Source organism: Pagrus pagrus, assembly GCF_965226575.1.
Source record: "Pagrus pagrus genome assembly, chromosome: 9".
NCBI classification, from domain to species: domain Eukaryota; kingdom Metazoa; phylum Chordata; class Actinopteri; order Spariformes; family Sparidae; genus Pagrus; species Pagrus pagrus.
In genome coordinates this window covers 11675334-11692566 of record NC_140193.1, presented here as the reverse complement: position 1 = coordinate 11692566, position 17233 = coordinate 11675334, and the positions used below count along the sequence as shown (strand labels likewise).

The window sequence follows — 17233 nt, the reverse complement described above, 5'->3', positions numbered from 1 at the left end:
GAGAACAGACTGTCAGTGAAAGGAGCACTGTTTGTTGCAAGTGGCCAGTTTCTCTGGAAGCACATTGGACACCTTGTAGATTGTAGATATATCTACTGTAGATCACAGACACGGGTGCCAGTTGACCTTACATCAGGCCTATACATGGCTTGAAAAGAAGATGCGTTGGATCTTCATGAAGGCATTTTGGTACTATAAAATTCCCAGTGAGTGGTGCTACCGGCGATAACCCAAAGCTCATATCAGAGAGTCGAGGATCAAACTGCTACCCAGCCAGCTGAGGTAATCTGTCGCACCGAGGTAGCCCCTGGGACAGCGGGTGGTGGACCTCTGCTGCACACAACAACATGCCAACACGCATGCGTAATCACATACACACACTCTGTATATATAAATCACACCGATACACACACACACAAACATTGCACTCGAACACATATCCACGATCAACAACAACCCATAACCACAAAGAAACCATTGAAGCATTCACCTTTCTTATACATCTTGATAACATTGTTTGGGATTTCTGTTATCATGGCAGTCCTTTCACTAATCTTGCATGTACTATAGCCAGAGTTACTGCTGAGTGCATCTGAGCCTTGCAAAAAGATCTCTTTGCAATCCCTACAGTATCCAAAATGCCTAGAATAAAATGTATTTGAAAAACGCAAAGTATTAATGCTTCACTGTAACTGAAAGACCCAGTACAAGATATTCTAAATGACAAATATATGCGTTTGTGCACGCACACACTAATACAGCTTTAGAGAGAATCAGAGAAGCTCTCTGCCATCACCCTAACAATCCTAAACAGTCTAATCCCATTGCATTAGATCTCATTTTATTCTCCAGAGAGTTAGCAGCTAGCAATAACAGAGGGAGCGGAGGGAAATTAAGGAGACAGTATGAGCAGCAGGAGGGAATGAAGAGGGAGTATATAAACTTGCTTTTGTAAATCTTTGATGCATGAGAGCACAGCAGAAGAATGAGCATAAACATGTTGCACATGGAATAATGGGGCTCGTAGAAAGATGGTCAGCCACTAACATAACATTTATCTTGTGTAGTTGTTGTATGCATTGTTAAAAGCATAAAGTAAATGGAACCGAGCCCTGCAGACATTAGATTGGCCACTTAAACTGTCAACATTACTTATATATCAGACTGGCTGATTCATCAGTCATTACTTGACTTAAATGAAGTGAATACGAGTAAGAAAAGTAAAAAAATAAGAATACTAAGTGCGAAAAAATCCTGACCACAAGAAAACTTGTGTAGGAAGTATTGGAAATGATTAATTCAAGTCCATGCCAGAGTGCAAAATATCGATTTGAAGGTTTGGTTGGATTACATGAAACGCACGTTTTAGCTGGGAAAAAGCTGATCAGCTACCCGTGCTGGCAAAAAAAATCCAATAATATCTCGACAGCTTCAAATAAATAACACATCGAGTCATGGGTCAGTCAGCGTTTGGTATTCTACACGATTCACCGGATTTGAGAAGGTCCGATCTCTAAACCAGAGCCAGCTTCATTAACAAGTGTTGTACTCAGTATTGCAGGACTTCCTGGAGTTGATGAATGAATAGCAACTTTAATGACAGAAAGGTCGGAAAACTCACCACTACACGAGCCATCGATCTCTTCGTACCCAACGCTGCAGATGCATCTTCCCAAGGGAACCAGCCAGTCTCCATCAGCTCCACAGAACAGTTTGGGCGTGTCTCTTTCTTCAGCATGGTCAATACATGCCCCCCTCACCTCCACCAATGAAGAAGAGTCCACACGAGGCACCGTGTCCGGAAATGAGGCCAGATTCCTCAGCGTGAACGGACATTTCTTATAGTAAACCCTCACTGAAACCAAGGCGATGCAGGCACCAATGTCCTGGAAGGCCAGATAGAAGCCCTTCCTGGTCATGGGTCCCACCTCGCGCACCTCCGTGTTGAGCTTGAGGATGCGATCTCCGAGATCCATCTGAGTGAAGCTCTCATCTGCAGCGATGGTGTCGATCTTGGTGTACTGCGGGGGCTTGAATTTTACACCGTGCGCCTCATCAGTCTCATGGTAGAAGAGGTTGAAGGTCTCCTTGCAGGTGCCAGACACCCAGGGGATGGAGTTGCAGTCCCGCAGGGTGAAGCGAAGCTCCACATAGATCTTTTGGGCAGCTTGTCTGGAGATCCAGTTGGAGCGAAGCCAGTTGTTCTGGTTGGGCTCCATCACGTTGCAAACTTGGAAAGTGTGGATGGGACGGTTGTGCTCATCCATCTCTGTGATGGCATCCCACTAAACAGGAGAAAAGAAGGAGAGAGGAAAGAAGAGGGAAAAAGGTTGGTTGGTTTTAGGCACAAAAACTACTTTGTTAGGTTAGGGAGAAGATCCTACTTTTGGTAATAACTACGTTCAGGCTCGTAACTTACAGAGACGTAAGTTACATCAATTACGTGCATAATCTTACTCACGTAACACAACCTAAAAACCAAAAACTCTTGACTCTCGGTCACGAACAGGACGTGAACCCTAGTCATCATATAGTGATAAAATACAAAACATCAGCTTTCCGTTTCCAGCCATGAATCAAACCTGATTCAAATCATGACAATCAAACAGTTCATTGACATTCTTCTGACATTGAACAATCTTGTTTCCTCCAGGTCTTTCTAAGCAGGTTTTCTCTTAGAATGATGTCTGACTCCAGCTGCCTCGTCATCAGCTCTGCAACTCCCAGGTCACATGATCGGGGCGCATGGCAGCATTGCTGGGTCATGAGGTTACCTGTCCCCATGTTGATGGGAGAGAAGTTAATGGGGGTTTTTAGCCTCCCGGTTCTGCACAGCTCTCTGGTTTTATTAGAGTGGGGACTGGCTACATGGGCGACCCCAAAACCACCCAACATCGACCTCCAAGAATCAAATTACCTGCCTGGGAAAAAGGGCTCTCAAATCACTTCGCTTACAATGCAGCACTGTACCCTCCACAGGCTGCCTGTGTGCATGTGCTTTATTTTTAGCACACAGAAACTATTTGGCTTATACTGTACATGGTTGGGGTATGATTTTTTAAACTACTGCAACTACTACTATGACTTGACACACACTAGTTCTATTAAATGTAACTTCCTGTGGAAAACATTAATTTATGGGGTTGTATTTGGACATGCGAAAGAAAAATAGTCAAATTCAAACATGTTGAATATGAACGCACATTAACCCTTCAATTTTATTTTCAGCCCCTGTGACTCACGAGGATTGTGGATGAGTATGAGCAATGAAATCGTGCATATGCCCACTATTGAACTGCAGTGTTGCGCATCCAATAGGGAGCCAAAGACTGTAATCAACACTTTTTTCACAGAAACAAGCGAGGGATGCATTTGGGAGGTGAGGTGAGGAAGGCCAAGCAAAAAGCTATTAATTACTAACCAACATATTCACGTAATTATAATTCTATATTTACAAGTGAACTGAGGACATCACACAAAATCACACCGACACGCTCGTTCCCGTTCTCAGGTCTGGGAGGAGAGATCCCCATTCTAATTAATGGTTGGAAAACAACTGCTTTATAGGCAAACAGTCGAGAGAGTTGAGATAGAGCCGCTGGTTGATTTACCTATTACTATTTGCCTGATAAGCTCGCACATTTAATAAGCTGTTTTTGCACTTAGCTAAATATTACCTCTTGATGAGAGTAGTAATCAAAGCCTAATGTTTGTATTCACATACTCATTATCCTTTTTAATAACATGTTCTAATTCAATCATCTAAAGACGACAGGCTTTAATCTGCTCGTGCCTCAAGGTGTAATTGTAGCATTACAGTCAAACAAATTGATTTTGATTAGATGTGATACTGCCCATCTCATGTGTGGCTATGCACAATAAATTCTGTTGGGAAAGCAAAGCACTGCCGTGAGATTTTGTTAAATATTCAGCAATAGTCAGATAATCACCATCTTGAGATGAGAGGGATAGAGCTCTATTAAATTCACAGCTAACAAGAGACAGGATCACAAATTGTCGAAGCTTTTCCAGTCCAGTAGATCTGTAAAGGCTCAGTGCCACAACAACCATAACTTCAAGACAAGAGATGCTATCATCAATTATAGGAGGATTTGAGGCCGTCGCACTACTTGACGGATTGAGATCCTGACCCACCATGCATCGTGGAAAGTAACAAAAATAAATTTTTTGCTCTAAATTACGTCACATAATCGCCATCAGTAAATAGTGGTGCTTGTCTGGCTCTCACCCACAGACAGGGATGCTGTTTTCTGTGGGGGGAGTACATTTAAGACTCGGCAGGAGGGCTGACGAGGTCAAGGTGACTTTTCCTCGGTTAATTTGTTGCCAAAGACAGTAACTACAACAACACAATAGTAGAGGGTGACGAAGACATTGTGAGTTAAGACAGACAGGATGACAGCCACTTGTCCACGCATAAATTCAGCATTTTTTCCCTCACAAAAAAATTCCAAAGACACTACCCGCTACCACATTACTGTTGTTTAGTCTTGTAACTTTGCTTTGTCGGTTGAAGTGTGAGACATTTCTCTTTTATTTTGAGCGATATCCAGTGAAGGATCTGTTTAGTTGTCAGACTGTGAACACCATCGGGCCGATGGTCACACCCCTGTACACCTACGTCGTCTCGCCTCTGTTGAGCTCTGTTACTACCTCCGCTGGCGGATCAGAGGCGGAACGAAAAGTCAGTGTGAAAGAACTACTGTTGAGAGCTTTAAAGGTGTACAAACCAAAAACTCACTCTCACCAACCCTCAACAACTGCATCTTCATAGAGGTAAAACTAAATCTTTTCTTGGGGTGTTGATCACAGTATAACAACAGAAAGAAAACATACTGGAATAAAGCAATTAATGGTTCATAATATCTACACTATTGATTATTTGCGAAAAGAACACCCACCTTACACATTATCATAACACCTGCCATCTGTAAACCCCGACATTCAAATATTAAAATGCATAAACCACCACCCAGTTTGAAATCTTGGGTGTACACATAATTTATATGCAAAGCGTACATTCTCCTAACATGCTGATTTTATTTGACTTTCTTTCCTAAGTGCAGATCTTTTATTTTTGTATTTATTTCTATTTTTTTTACCTCACACTGATCTTTTCTGGTTTCTGTTGGTTTTATTACACAGATGCTCAACTCAGTCCAGGCATGGTACATGCACAGGTGTTTAAATGTGCTGATTCAGTCAGCCCTTCAAACCTTTCCAAGTCTGATTTTAACACTTAGTCAGCTGTTGACCTGCAGGGGTGTTTGTAGGAGGAAAGATGCATCAGCGCCTTTGAGCTCAAAAGCTTTTTTCAAACAATGCCAAGATCTACAGTTTAGGAGAGTTAATGAAGAAATTCAGTTTACAGGAAAATATCTTGTATTGGCTTAAAAATAAATGGTTCCACATCGGAGACACAAGCAAGGAATTGTCCAGTTTAGCCTCACGTCGCTGCACATGAAAGTGCAAAGAGATGTTAAGCGTCAAAATTAAACTTTATGTTCCTACAGTGATTGCTAAAGGGCAACCAACGAAGCCACTGAACACCTGTCAATCACATATTCGTAGTGACTGACTGTTACAGTACTGAGCCACTACGGTGTGTATGTATGTGACTGTGTAACTGTGAGCTCTGCACGAATGAGAACTGAAGACAGACAGACAGCAAGGTCAGACATAGCCCTTAGCCTCCCTACCTGAGACATTTTTATAGTGCATCAAGGCTGTTTCTGTACTGAAGGGATTTTAGATCTAATATCTCAGTATAAAACTGACGACATTGCATCTGTTAATAAGTACTGGGTGAATACGTGGGAGACACAGAAAGGAGGAGACAAGAGGAGATGAAAAGCAGAATTTGTGTTCTTGTGAGTGTGTTTTTATCAGAAAATACACGAGAATTAGTAAAGTAGGAGACAATGAAATGAGCTACAATGCCACTGTAGATAAACTGTGGCCAGAGACAGATGGATAGAGGCAGAGATATCAGTGTGAAGTGTCCCAAAGGGGGAAACAATCCGTGGTGATGGGAGCACAGTGCTGCTTGAATCCCCAACTAAACACCATTCACAGCTGATCCAACGTCCTCCAAGGCTGTCGCAACTTGTCAGCTCGCTGATAATGTCAAGGAGCCGTGTGGTGGCAGCACTTTTAAATAAGTCACTCTGCAGCTTTGCATTTACAAGAGCTGGGAATTCAGTTTTTTCTAAATTGTCTCACAAGCAATGACATTCATTTCTTCTTAATTGACTTCAAAATAAAAGGAACATTTCAGTCAGTATTCCCCTGGAAATCACCAACCTGATAAGACTGTTCCCACTTGATTGTCTGCGTGTGGGGCTCATTTGTAATCTGAACGTGAACCTGGTTCTCTTTCAAAGTAGAAAACTTTAAGTGAAGCCTCGCCTGGCCACCTCGCTACCTGGCCGTCCAGCCTTAACATGCATAATTGAAAAACGGTCAGAAAATGTGGTGATTGATTGCAGCCTGAGACCAAGGACCTTATAGCCCCATCTCTCTTTCACATGAAAGAGAGCCAGTCATTTTACTGGCCTCTCGCCCAGAGGTGAGCTCCTTCTATTAAAACTGTGAAACCCGGAGCCCTATTGAGAACAGCACTTTTAACTATAGTGTCATAACCCAGTCCAGTCGTCCTCCATCGAAATTAAACATTTAGCGATCCTAAACGGTCCGGCCACTTGGTTAGGTCTGAGGCTGTGTAAAAAAAAAAAAAAAGAATTAAACACAATTTAAAAGTCAAATGTCCCACTGTGTGAATGAGAGTGTGTTATGACCTACTATAAAAGAATTACTTAATAATTATATTACTGACAGAAACCAGCGGGGCAGGGTAAGGAGCGGGGCTTTAAAAGGTTTATGATGGGACAGGCAGGAGATATGTGCTCATTGTTTTAAAGTTTTACAGATCTGACTAACGCAGACACACATACGCGAGAGTGCAGCCCTCTCTGCAGCGTTTGTGTTTGTCACTGTCATTTATTTTTTTTTAGACTTATTTATTTTCACACTATATTTTAACCAAAGGAACATAAAAAGCACCATGTCAATCAACATGACTGAACCTGAAGTGAACCTGGACATCACTGTACAGTACGTGTAGATATACTGTATCTAACATACACACCCACATACAGGTAAATTCGGTCATCTACTGCAGGTAATACACTGACTAGGGATAAGTACCTCACACAACCCCACATCAAAAGACCAGAACTATCCCTTTAAAGTCACACTGCGGTGTATTTTGGTATTTTTAGGGTATTTCATAGTTTTCCTTCCTTTCCTGATAATGAACTTTTGACATTTAAGCTGTTTCTCAAATGGAGTAATCTGGGAGTCATGCAACATCCTCCAAGCTTTGCTTACTGGTTATAAAACTGGAGCGGAAAGAAAGTTTAGCAGTGAAGTTGTCCAGTGGCCGTTAATGTACAGTACAGGTTACAGTTCGACCATGAATAAACACTGCAGCTCCTTAATACCTTATGTTACAGTGACAGCTACCACTATCCCTGCTAAAAGCGATTCTAAAATTCACGCTGCTATTGATGCTAACCCTAATCCATGCTAGTGCTGCTGATTTTGCAAGAACAGCAGTCTGGTTGCAAAGTAATGATCATGCATGACTTTTAACCACAGCCCATTCTCTGAGAACAAACGTAAACCACTCTGTGCAGCGAGTTGTGCTGCTGTCGGCTACATTTTGTTGGTGTGAACAAACTGAGTTGTGGGAGTAAGTGGCCATCGGAGGTAAAAAATGGCAGCTGTTACTTAATCTTGAGACTGTGTGTCTATGCATGCGTGGTATAAAATAAAATCCCCAAATTCACTGATACACACACAACCGAATACAATGGCACAAACACGCAGATCTGCTCCATCCACACACCCACCCACACAGTTGTACACTGGATTTGTCTTAGTTATGCACGTAAATTCGTGACGATTAAAAACAGTCACAAGTGTGGAAATTAACATAAGAGAACTGAATTATAACACACAATATACGTGAGCAAATTGTGTGTACCAAATATGTACAGTACCTCTCAGCAGCTTTAAGGAGGAATCACAAAAACAAAAAAGCTGTTTTATATTGTTAGTGGTGAGGAAGAAAACCACAAATCACAGATGTTAATTCAGGCCACAAGAAACTAGCTCAGAATAAATGTTTATAATACCTTTCACTGTTGTCATGGCCGAGGATTTCAGGACTGTACAAAGTGTCCTGTAGCCTCACCTGCTTTACTTAGAACAAGACACGACACTTCCTTCTTTACACACACACACACACACACACACACACACACACACACACACACACCGTGTCAGTGGAGTTGGGAGCAGGTGTGTTTTCCTCTGTCTCTTGAGACTTCTTTGCTCAATTAAGGCGAAGATGAAGACTCGGGGAGAAGAAAACAACTGGCCAGCGTAAACACCCACAGCCAGCCAGCTCCCTTTCTTTTAATCATTCCTTCTAGCTATCTTTCTATTTGTGTCTTTTCTTTCCCCTCCTGCGAAAGAGCATCTCTATGCAAGAACAAAGACACAGGAAGATTGAATTGGCGGTTTCCTTTACCATTTCGGACACATTTACAGCCACACCAGGCAGGAAATTGAGGTAAAAACAAAACCTGCAGTACTTTAAGTGCCTGTTTGACACTTGAGCCTGTCTACAGAAATGGACTCACACATCTCGGATCGTTTATCGCTTCTGTCCTTTTATTTGGAATCATCAGACGAGTGATTAAATATAAGTTATATCACATGACAATCTAGTGAATCGCTAACTAAATTTTACTTGAAAGACGTTTCACCTTTTTTTTCTGTGTTAACACTGGTTCTGTTCAAACAATTTAAACATTGCACCCTTGTTCCTGAGTGTCGGACTGGGATCGCTTAATGTGAACGGACTGATTATGTTGAGTCCATTTAAGATTTTTTGTTTTGTTCTGACTTTAAAGGTGCACTATGTAGTTTTGGGAAGGAATTTTAATCAGATGATAAAGATCTTCATTGATTGATTTTTATGCTAAATAAACAAACTCTCAATATAGTTTCATACGTAATAGTTTTACTTTGTTTGTATTTGGCGGACCCTGCCACCTTCCTAGCTTCAAACAGTGTTCTGGGATCCTTATTTTCCCTCGTTTATACTGTTATGAATTTTTTTTTTTTATTCTGAGTTTGCATTATTACCTCATTAATATTGCAAATATTTAAATTCGAGAGGTTGAATTTCTTCTCCAAAAGCACATAGTGCCCCTTTAAGAAGATTGATTGCATGGTGTTTTTTAGAGGACTCATTATTTCTTAATACCTGCCACTGTCCACTCTTTCATACTCAGCAAATACATTAATTACTATGATGTGCTTTTTTTCCCCCAAGTTTGAATAAACTTGAATAAAAATACATTTTTACAAAACTCTTTTCCTCTCTTATATCATTTGTCTTTATTGTCTTCACCTCTGTGTCTTTCTTTGTCTCTAGCTAATCTATCTCTCCATTTTTCCTCCCCCTTTCCTGTCTCTATTCCCACGTCTCTCCTCTGTTTGTCTCATTCTGTACTTTATGCCCCCTCTCTCTCTATCTACCCCATACACATTGTCTCTTCCACACACACACACACACACACACACCTTGCTGAATTGGGAGTGTGTGTTCATGTGCAATGCCACTGTCACTGGGATTGAGAGATTTTTATTTAATCCCAGAGCCTCCCCCTGTGATGGATGAAAAAACCTCCACCTCCGCCTCCCGTGCACACACATAAACACGCTCACACCCACACCGTAGTAATAGGTATTAGGGAGATGGATGAAGAGCCTGTGCTCACTAGGGAACTTAATGTCAGCTCTTTGACTTTATGAGAAAAGAACAAACAATGAGAAGAAAGTAAAACAACTAAAACTAAGTGAGAGAAAGGGAGAGAGGAATAAAGTGCGAAGGCTAAATTAAATGAGGTCTTCCGGCATTTTTATGACTTATGAATATTAATGATCGCTGGCTGGAAATTATGACTGTAAGAGAAGTGAATAAAAACACCCCCCCTGCACCTCTTCACCCCCCATTTAATAAGATTTTAGTCTCAGAGACTATGGGAAATGTTTTACATTCAGAGCACCTCATTAACTCCAAAGTAAGTAAGTCAGTCAGTCAGTCAGTCAGTCAGTCAGTCAAGGAAAAAATCTACAAACACTAAATATAGCAATAAATATGTTATATATTAACATTTAATTTTCAGTGCTAATGTTGTGTTTAAAATGAAAATGATGTGCTTAAATCCTATAAGCAAGACTCAAACAAGTTTTTGTTAGGATTTGAAAAACAGCAAGTCTTTCACTTCACTTTCACACTATAGAAAGACAAGTGCAAACTTACAGTAACTTCAATCAAATCTAAATGTCCATCTGCCGTATTAACCCCAAATCTATGCTCTCGTGTGTGTGTTTTATCACAAAAATGTGTGTTAGTGTGTGTGTGTGTCACCAGTTGGTCTATAGAGGGCTCATTAGGGACAAGTGGGGCTTAACTTGAGGGATTTTGTCAATACCTGGCAACCTCTGCCGAGTCGCTGTGTTTAACTGAGTGCCAACGAGACGATCAATACTTTGATTGGAGAATTATGGAAATGGATTTTCCACCGTGTACGTTAGGCCCCCCAATTCAATTACAACAGGTGTGCCAATGAGGAACACTGGCAGGATTCGACACCGGACAGGACCTGCATTACAACACCGAAGATGTCAGGAAATCTTTTATATTGACACCAGCGCAAAATGGAGGGAACACATCACTGTTATCATTATGACAGCCTGCTGGTGGGGCTATTCGTCATGGCCAGTGATGACAATGTTTCTGTAAAAAGACTCCCCTCACCTCACAGCAAATGCCATTATCCCTCCACACCAGAGATCCTGAGATGGCAGCCATTTGATTGACAGCTCATTTGAGCACATATGCGCTTATATGCCCACCCTAGAGCCGACAACAGCCAATGAGTGATTTTGCTTTTTGACTATTTGATGCGCATTGACAGTGTAAATGAGGCTATAAAGAACTATAATGAGTGTTTGCCCCTGTTACTCTCAAGCAGGGGTGTTTTGAGGTCACAAAACGGTCTTGTTTTGCCAGGCGCCTGAATATTTCCTTAGAAAAACAAGTGTCCATTTTTAGTGATGTTGTTATTTAATTTGAACTTCAACCATTTCTTCCTCCAGTGTGTTCAAACTAAGATTAATGCCAGAAGCACTTTCAGAGCTTTTGACAGCTTGTGAAAAAGAAATCAGCTTATAAACTTTCAAAAGAGACCAAAACATGGCTGTACTCTGAATGGTTAAATAACAGCTTTGAACTTTGGGCGAGACTCGGAAAGGCGTTTTAGGATCATTTTACATCCTTTTCCAGTAATGGTAAAGATGACAGAGTGCACGTTAAACAGAAACACAAAGCGGTAAATAGTAAACACAATTTTTCACAAAGAGGGGATGGGGACGTGTGCTTGTGGGGTCACAAACTTGATCATTACTTTGACATTTTTTCTTGATATTAAAATGAATAAACCTCCATGGTAATTTCTACATATTCAGGGGAATCACACATAATGTTCTGTGCAGGATAAGTAGCACCCTCAAGAGCCAAGCTGAAGGAATAACGTTAATCTGCTTCCCATTACACAAATACAGGAGTAGGCGCTGTTATTTCCCCGGTCAGCTCAGCATCACCACTGAGGTCATTCTACGCAAACAGGCATCCACACAGTACATGCGCACACTTACCCTGTTCTCTTTGAAAGAGAATGATACTAAACGATTTCATCTTCTGTCTAAATAAGAGCGCAATACATCATTTTGTGGCTTTGCTGCAGGAACAAAAACAGAGGCGGATTCTGCAGTGAGATGACTTTAATTTAAACAAAACTCCCAGTGAGGGGTTTACCCAGAGGCAAGAAATCAGACATCTGCTCAATGAAACGCCTTAAAAAAAACCTCAGGAAATGTAGCATTCATTTTTCTCCCTGAGAAATGCTTGAACTCAAGGGGATCAGGCTAGACTCTCACTTGAAATTAATCTATAGTTATCATTCAGAGCCATACCTGAGTGCCAGCTGGAGAAAAGTGTAGTTCAGACACGGCACTGAGGTTTGGCTGACGGCATCGTCTGCTTCATTCATGCTCCACAATCACTGGTTTATTCACGGCTGTGTGGGGATCAGCTGATTAGTAACATCCGATCATATTCACGCAGGTGTACAGAGCAGCCATTATAACCCTGTTGCTACTTGAGAGCACCCCTCAGAGCTTTGCGAGCAGAGCCATTTCCCACAAATGGTCAATTTCTTGATGTACTGACTAAACTGCTTTCACACCTCAGCAATATAACAGGAAGGCATTTCTCAGTTTATTGCCATTTGTGACGCACAATGAAATAAAATGCAGGTGTTTAAATGCTAACGGGTAGATATCCTGCTGAGATGAAAAAACTCAATCTTCATTTACGACAAACTGGAGCAGTAGGTTAGGCCAATTTTGGCCAAAATTTGACCTTGAAGGTTAAGGGTTAACTCATTAGTCATTTTACAACACCGGGGATGTAGAACGACAGTTGAGTTTTTTTCACTTTATGCTGAAGTCAAGCTGTGATTCTGCTAACATGTGCTGAACTGTACATTACTGACAAACTGAGGACAATCAAGTGCCAAAACAGAGCGGTTCTGAGTGATCAGCCCATTCTCACTCTCAACACATCAAATACAGCAAGCAGGGTCATTGGTCCTATTCTTCTAAGTGAAGCCCTTCCAGTTCAGCAGTATAAAGAACAAGAGAAGTCCAAATCATGAGGTTGTACACTGGACATTCTCTCTCTATTTGTGACCGAGGGTCAAGATGGATTTGCCTTTAAAGTTATGTTACTTAAAGGTTCAATTTCTAAAAAAGGAGATTTCTGAGTGAAATACTGGCTGGCAGGTGGGCTGGCATCCCAAGCGTCAGTATTTGATGAGATTGAAATGAGACTCTTTGTGTAAGTTAACATACGTAAGTGATGTAACTCATGAATCATAAGTGACATAAGTTACGTAAATAATGTACCTACATAACTGACGTTATTGAAGTGACGTCACTTATGTACGTCACTGGAGTTACATCACTGGAGTTACGTCACGTCACATCATTTGAGTTACATCACGTTATGTCACTTTTGTAACTGAAGTTATGAGACTAAAGATAGTGTTGTTAACCTAAAGTATGATCTTTTGCTTAACCTGACCAAGTAGAGTTGGAGCAGTAACAGTCCAAAGTCATTACATGCCATTATAAGTGTCCTTGACCACAGAGCCTTTATTTTGAAAGTCTAACTGGATGTTGCATATTAAGGCCACCGACCAAGCTGCTGTATTCTGTGAGTCGGGAGTGTGAGCGTGTGTGTGTGTGTGTGTGTGTGTGCACCACCCTTCTTATTAATGAACATAGTTTCTCTAGTCATTTATTGGATGCTTCTGTTGTACCACAGACTCCTACTTGCATTTGATGTCTAGGTTGGATGCTTTTTGATGAAGTTGTTCTCAGATATCTGGTTGTCTGTCACTGTTCTTAAGGAATCGATTCAATTAAAAACAAGTAAGATGCAATCCACGTTACACACACGCACACTCACACACACATGCAGCGAGAGAGAGAGAGAGAGAGAGAGAGAGTTTCCCACTGCCCGTCACCAGCACACCCCCTAAATCAATAGGTACAAGTGAACAGCGGTGAGCAAATGAAATCCAAAGACCACGCGCTCTTCTTATTCCTGCATCAATCACGGCGGACTGGTAGCCAGCAGGGTGGGGCCGGTGCACCCATCCGTCATCCCTGTGGCGCTCTCCCAAAGTGACACCCTGTTGGTCACGGCCTCAGTCTTCTCCCGAAGATAGCCGACAACAGTCAAGTTCATACTGTGTGACAAGCTGACGTCTGGAGCCCACACTGGGTGTATATTGACCATTTAAATCACGCAGATTAAGTTTTTGCCCGAGAATTGTATTCTGGTCGTGGTGTTGAAACCCTCCTGCAACCTGAAAATTAATGACAGCCAGCGAGAGCAAGACTAATAAAATGCTGTTAAGTGTTTGCAGTTCCCTTGAGGCACATTTGATTGCAGGTTTAACAGACTGTTGAGTAAAAACCTCCCACTACACTGGAATGATTTCCTTGACACCATAATAATTTAGCCATCTACACCACCAACTGTGGTCAGTGAGGAGCCTCTATCATTATTAGGCCGCTCGCTGATTTAAAGGTTAAATATTAGCCAATTCATTCGCTATATAAGGCGTTTCTATACTTTTTAGAAAACCCCATTTGTACTCGACTCTTGTTTGGGCAAGAGATACTTCTGGCTGCAGACAAAGCAAACTATCACAGTGTTCGGATGTGAGAGGAGACAGTCCACGGCAAACAAAACAGCTCACTCCTTAAAGTGTACGTCTTAGGTTATTACACTTTTTGCCCTCAGTGACATTGGGAGATCTTTGCTCAGTACGCTTGTATACACTTTGTTTTTTCAGATAAGCGTGTCATGTTGAGGCAGACGAAAGGAGAGATAATAGTTTCACTTTTCTTAAGGTATTTAAACTGCCAGTTTTCTCATCCTCGAGCCCACAGCTGAGACAATGGGGAAAAGAAGAGACACCGGTGAGACCGAGCCTGCTGCACTGTGTGACAACTCCTCCACCAGCCCGGTGCAATGATCAGGGCCATCAGTCAAGACTTTATTGATCCCCCACATAACAGAACCCATCTATGCAAAATGAATTGGCCTTGTAAAGTCACATATATCTTTTCCTTTTAAGGACAGTGAAGTGGATGATGATAAATGTCAAAGTTATAATGAAAAATAATAAAATAATAGTGTCACCTTTTCACGGATCTAAAACGTTGCTGCTAAAGCAGCACACTCAGACATTCAACATGTTTGGCTCTGTCACTGCCTTATGTCTGCGCTCTGTAATTCATTTAATTTGGCACTAGCTGTTGCAGTAATGCATTTATGTCATTTAGCACAGTATAATGTCCATTACAGTGATGGCCTCTGGAGAGGGTCCCAATCTATCACGAATTTGTGGCTGCCATAGATCGCTCTTCCCGCTGCTGTGTTAAATCAATCAAGGCTGGCATTAATGGATGCAAAGATTTACCTTTACTCTTTTTACTGGATGAAAGAACGCACGCTGGTATTTTGACAAGCCAAAGAGTCAAAGAGGCTGTTGAAGAAAAGAGAGCTCTGTGTAGCACGCTGCATCTGGAAACATCCACCCTGCTGGAGTGTCCTTGAGCAAATGTCCCAACACTTCTGTGGCTTATTTTCTGCAGCTGAACCTGACCTCTGACCTATCATTGTAATGTTAATGATAAAACATCCTCAGAGTTACATGCAGGACATGATCAATGCAGTAGTCAGTGCTCACTTAAGGGTTAGACAAGCATCAGTTCAATGGAATTCAGTAGCACAATCACAATCCCCATCGAGGTTCAAGGTAAAGGTAAGTTTGTTTAGCCTTTTTTTAGTGGATACTTTTGTATCTTTTGCCAGATGGCAGCAGGGTGAGATGACTGTGCCTGGGGTGGGTGTTGTCTTTAAGTATACTTTAAGACATCCACTGGTGTTATTTTACAGTATTATATGTGCTTTTTTTTATCGCAATGTAGTATCTTTTCAAACTATTCTATAATAACATAATGGGTGAATGTACATTTCAGTCCTTTTCATTTTCGTACCTCTGAATATTCAAATTCATCCACATCAAACCCGAAAAAAGATGTGAGTTTATAGATGTTGCAGTTTTGAAACATGGATTTAGGGATGGCAATGTTGGTCCGTCGGTCGGTCCAATGCTTTGGTTCAGATTAAAACATCTTTATGGATTGCCATGTAAATTTGTGCAGACATTCGTAGGTTTCTAGACTAAAGAGTCAAGTGACTTCTGTGATCCACGAAGTTTCCTGTGGCAAGTTTTGAGTGAAATGCCTCAACAACATTTGTGATTTTTAAAAACACGCATTCTTGTGCCCGTCGGGCTTTGTCAAAGTTTGAATTTGTGCAATATTTAGTTTTTTGACCTAACACCTACAAAAACTTACATTTGCATCAGCCTCAGCTGAACTAAGATGGTGGAAACTGTAAACATCCTGCTCAGAAGGGCTGCACGACATGATCAATAATTTATTGAGATTATTTGTTGCGATGATGTTGCGATATGATTCATGATGAGTGGGAATGGTTATTTAAACATTATTTTTAATTATTCTTATTAGTATCAAAATTCACAATGATTTTCGCTGAAAAAACTCATGGTGATGTTTTCTATCATGATCTGTTGGGCCTGTACCAAAAGGCATGTTTTCATACATCTGAAGAACAGGATGTCTAGGCCAGCCACTACAGTACTTCATCATTATGCTGTTTTCTCGCACATTTTACCTTGAGCAAGAATATTAAAATTTGCCATATTGTTCAGAGTGCATCACAGAGCCGCTGGCATGGCTGTAGTCTGATGAAAAATTCACAAGTAAATCTGTAATTGTTTGTAACAAAAGAAAATGTGTTTTGAGAAAAGAAAATGCTAAATTTAACTAATTTAATTAAATGAAACAAACAATATCAGATGAAAGTGCTATCCTGCTATGAGAATAAACTCGTGTTTGAAACAAGCTGCTGTCCTCGAACACATTTGAATCTCAACCCCTGATTCTGCCTGGATTTTGCACATTAAAATTCCATCACAATATAACAATGGAAACAGGGTATCTTCATGACTTGCAAAAAAATATCATTCATCAGCAGCTTCAAAACCTACACACCAGTAAAACCCCCATCTACCTGCAGGATCAACGCTGGTTAAGGGCATGAACCTTGTCTCCTCTCAACCCCTTCTCCTCTATCTCATTTGCCTAAACGGTGATATGTCACTCCCCTCCACACACGCTGCCTCTTTCTCATCTGAGCTGACACAGACCAGAGACCTTTCTTTTTTTTCTTTTTCCCTCCACCGGCTCAGACAAACTATGCGTGGGAAAAACAGGGGAGGTGGGGGGGGGTAGAGCTTGTCGTTTTACATATCTATTTTTGCAGGAGAGGCAGACAGGCAGGCAGTCTGGAATGTCAATGTGTGGCTCAGCAGCCTCTGACTGATGTGGGATCACAGTGACGGCT

At 41.3% G+C, this 17233-nt stretch overlaps 1 protein-coding gene across 1 annotated transcript in view; it reads right to left on the bottom strand.

Annotated features, from left to right (window-relative positions):
• The window catches only part of epha6 (eph receptor A6), a 182396-nt gene that overhangs the window by 134028 nt on the left and 31135 nt on the right, over window positions 1-17233 (bottom strand). The window contains exon 3 of the mRNA XM_084361638.1: window positions 1622-2285. Coding sequence (XP_084217764.1) covers window positions 1622-2285 — 664 coding nt within the window. The remainder of the gene's footprint in view (window positions 1-1621; window positions 2286-17233) is intronic.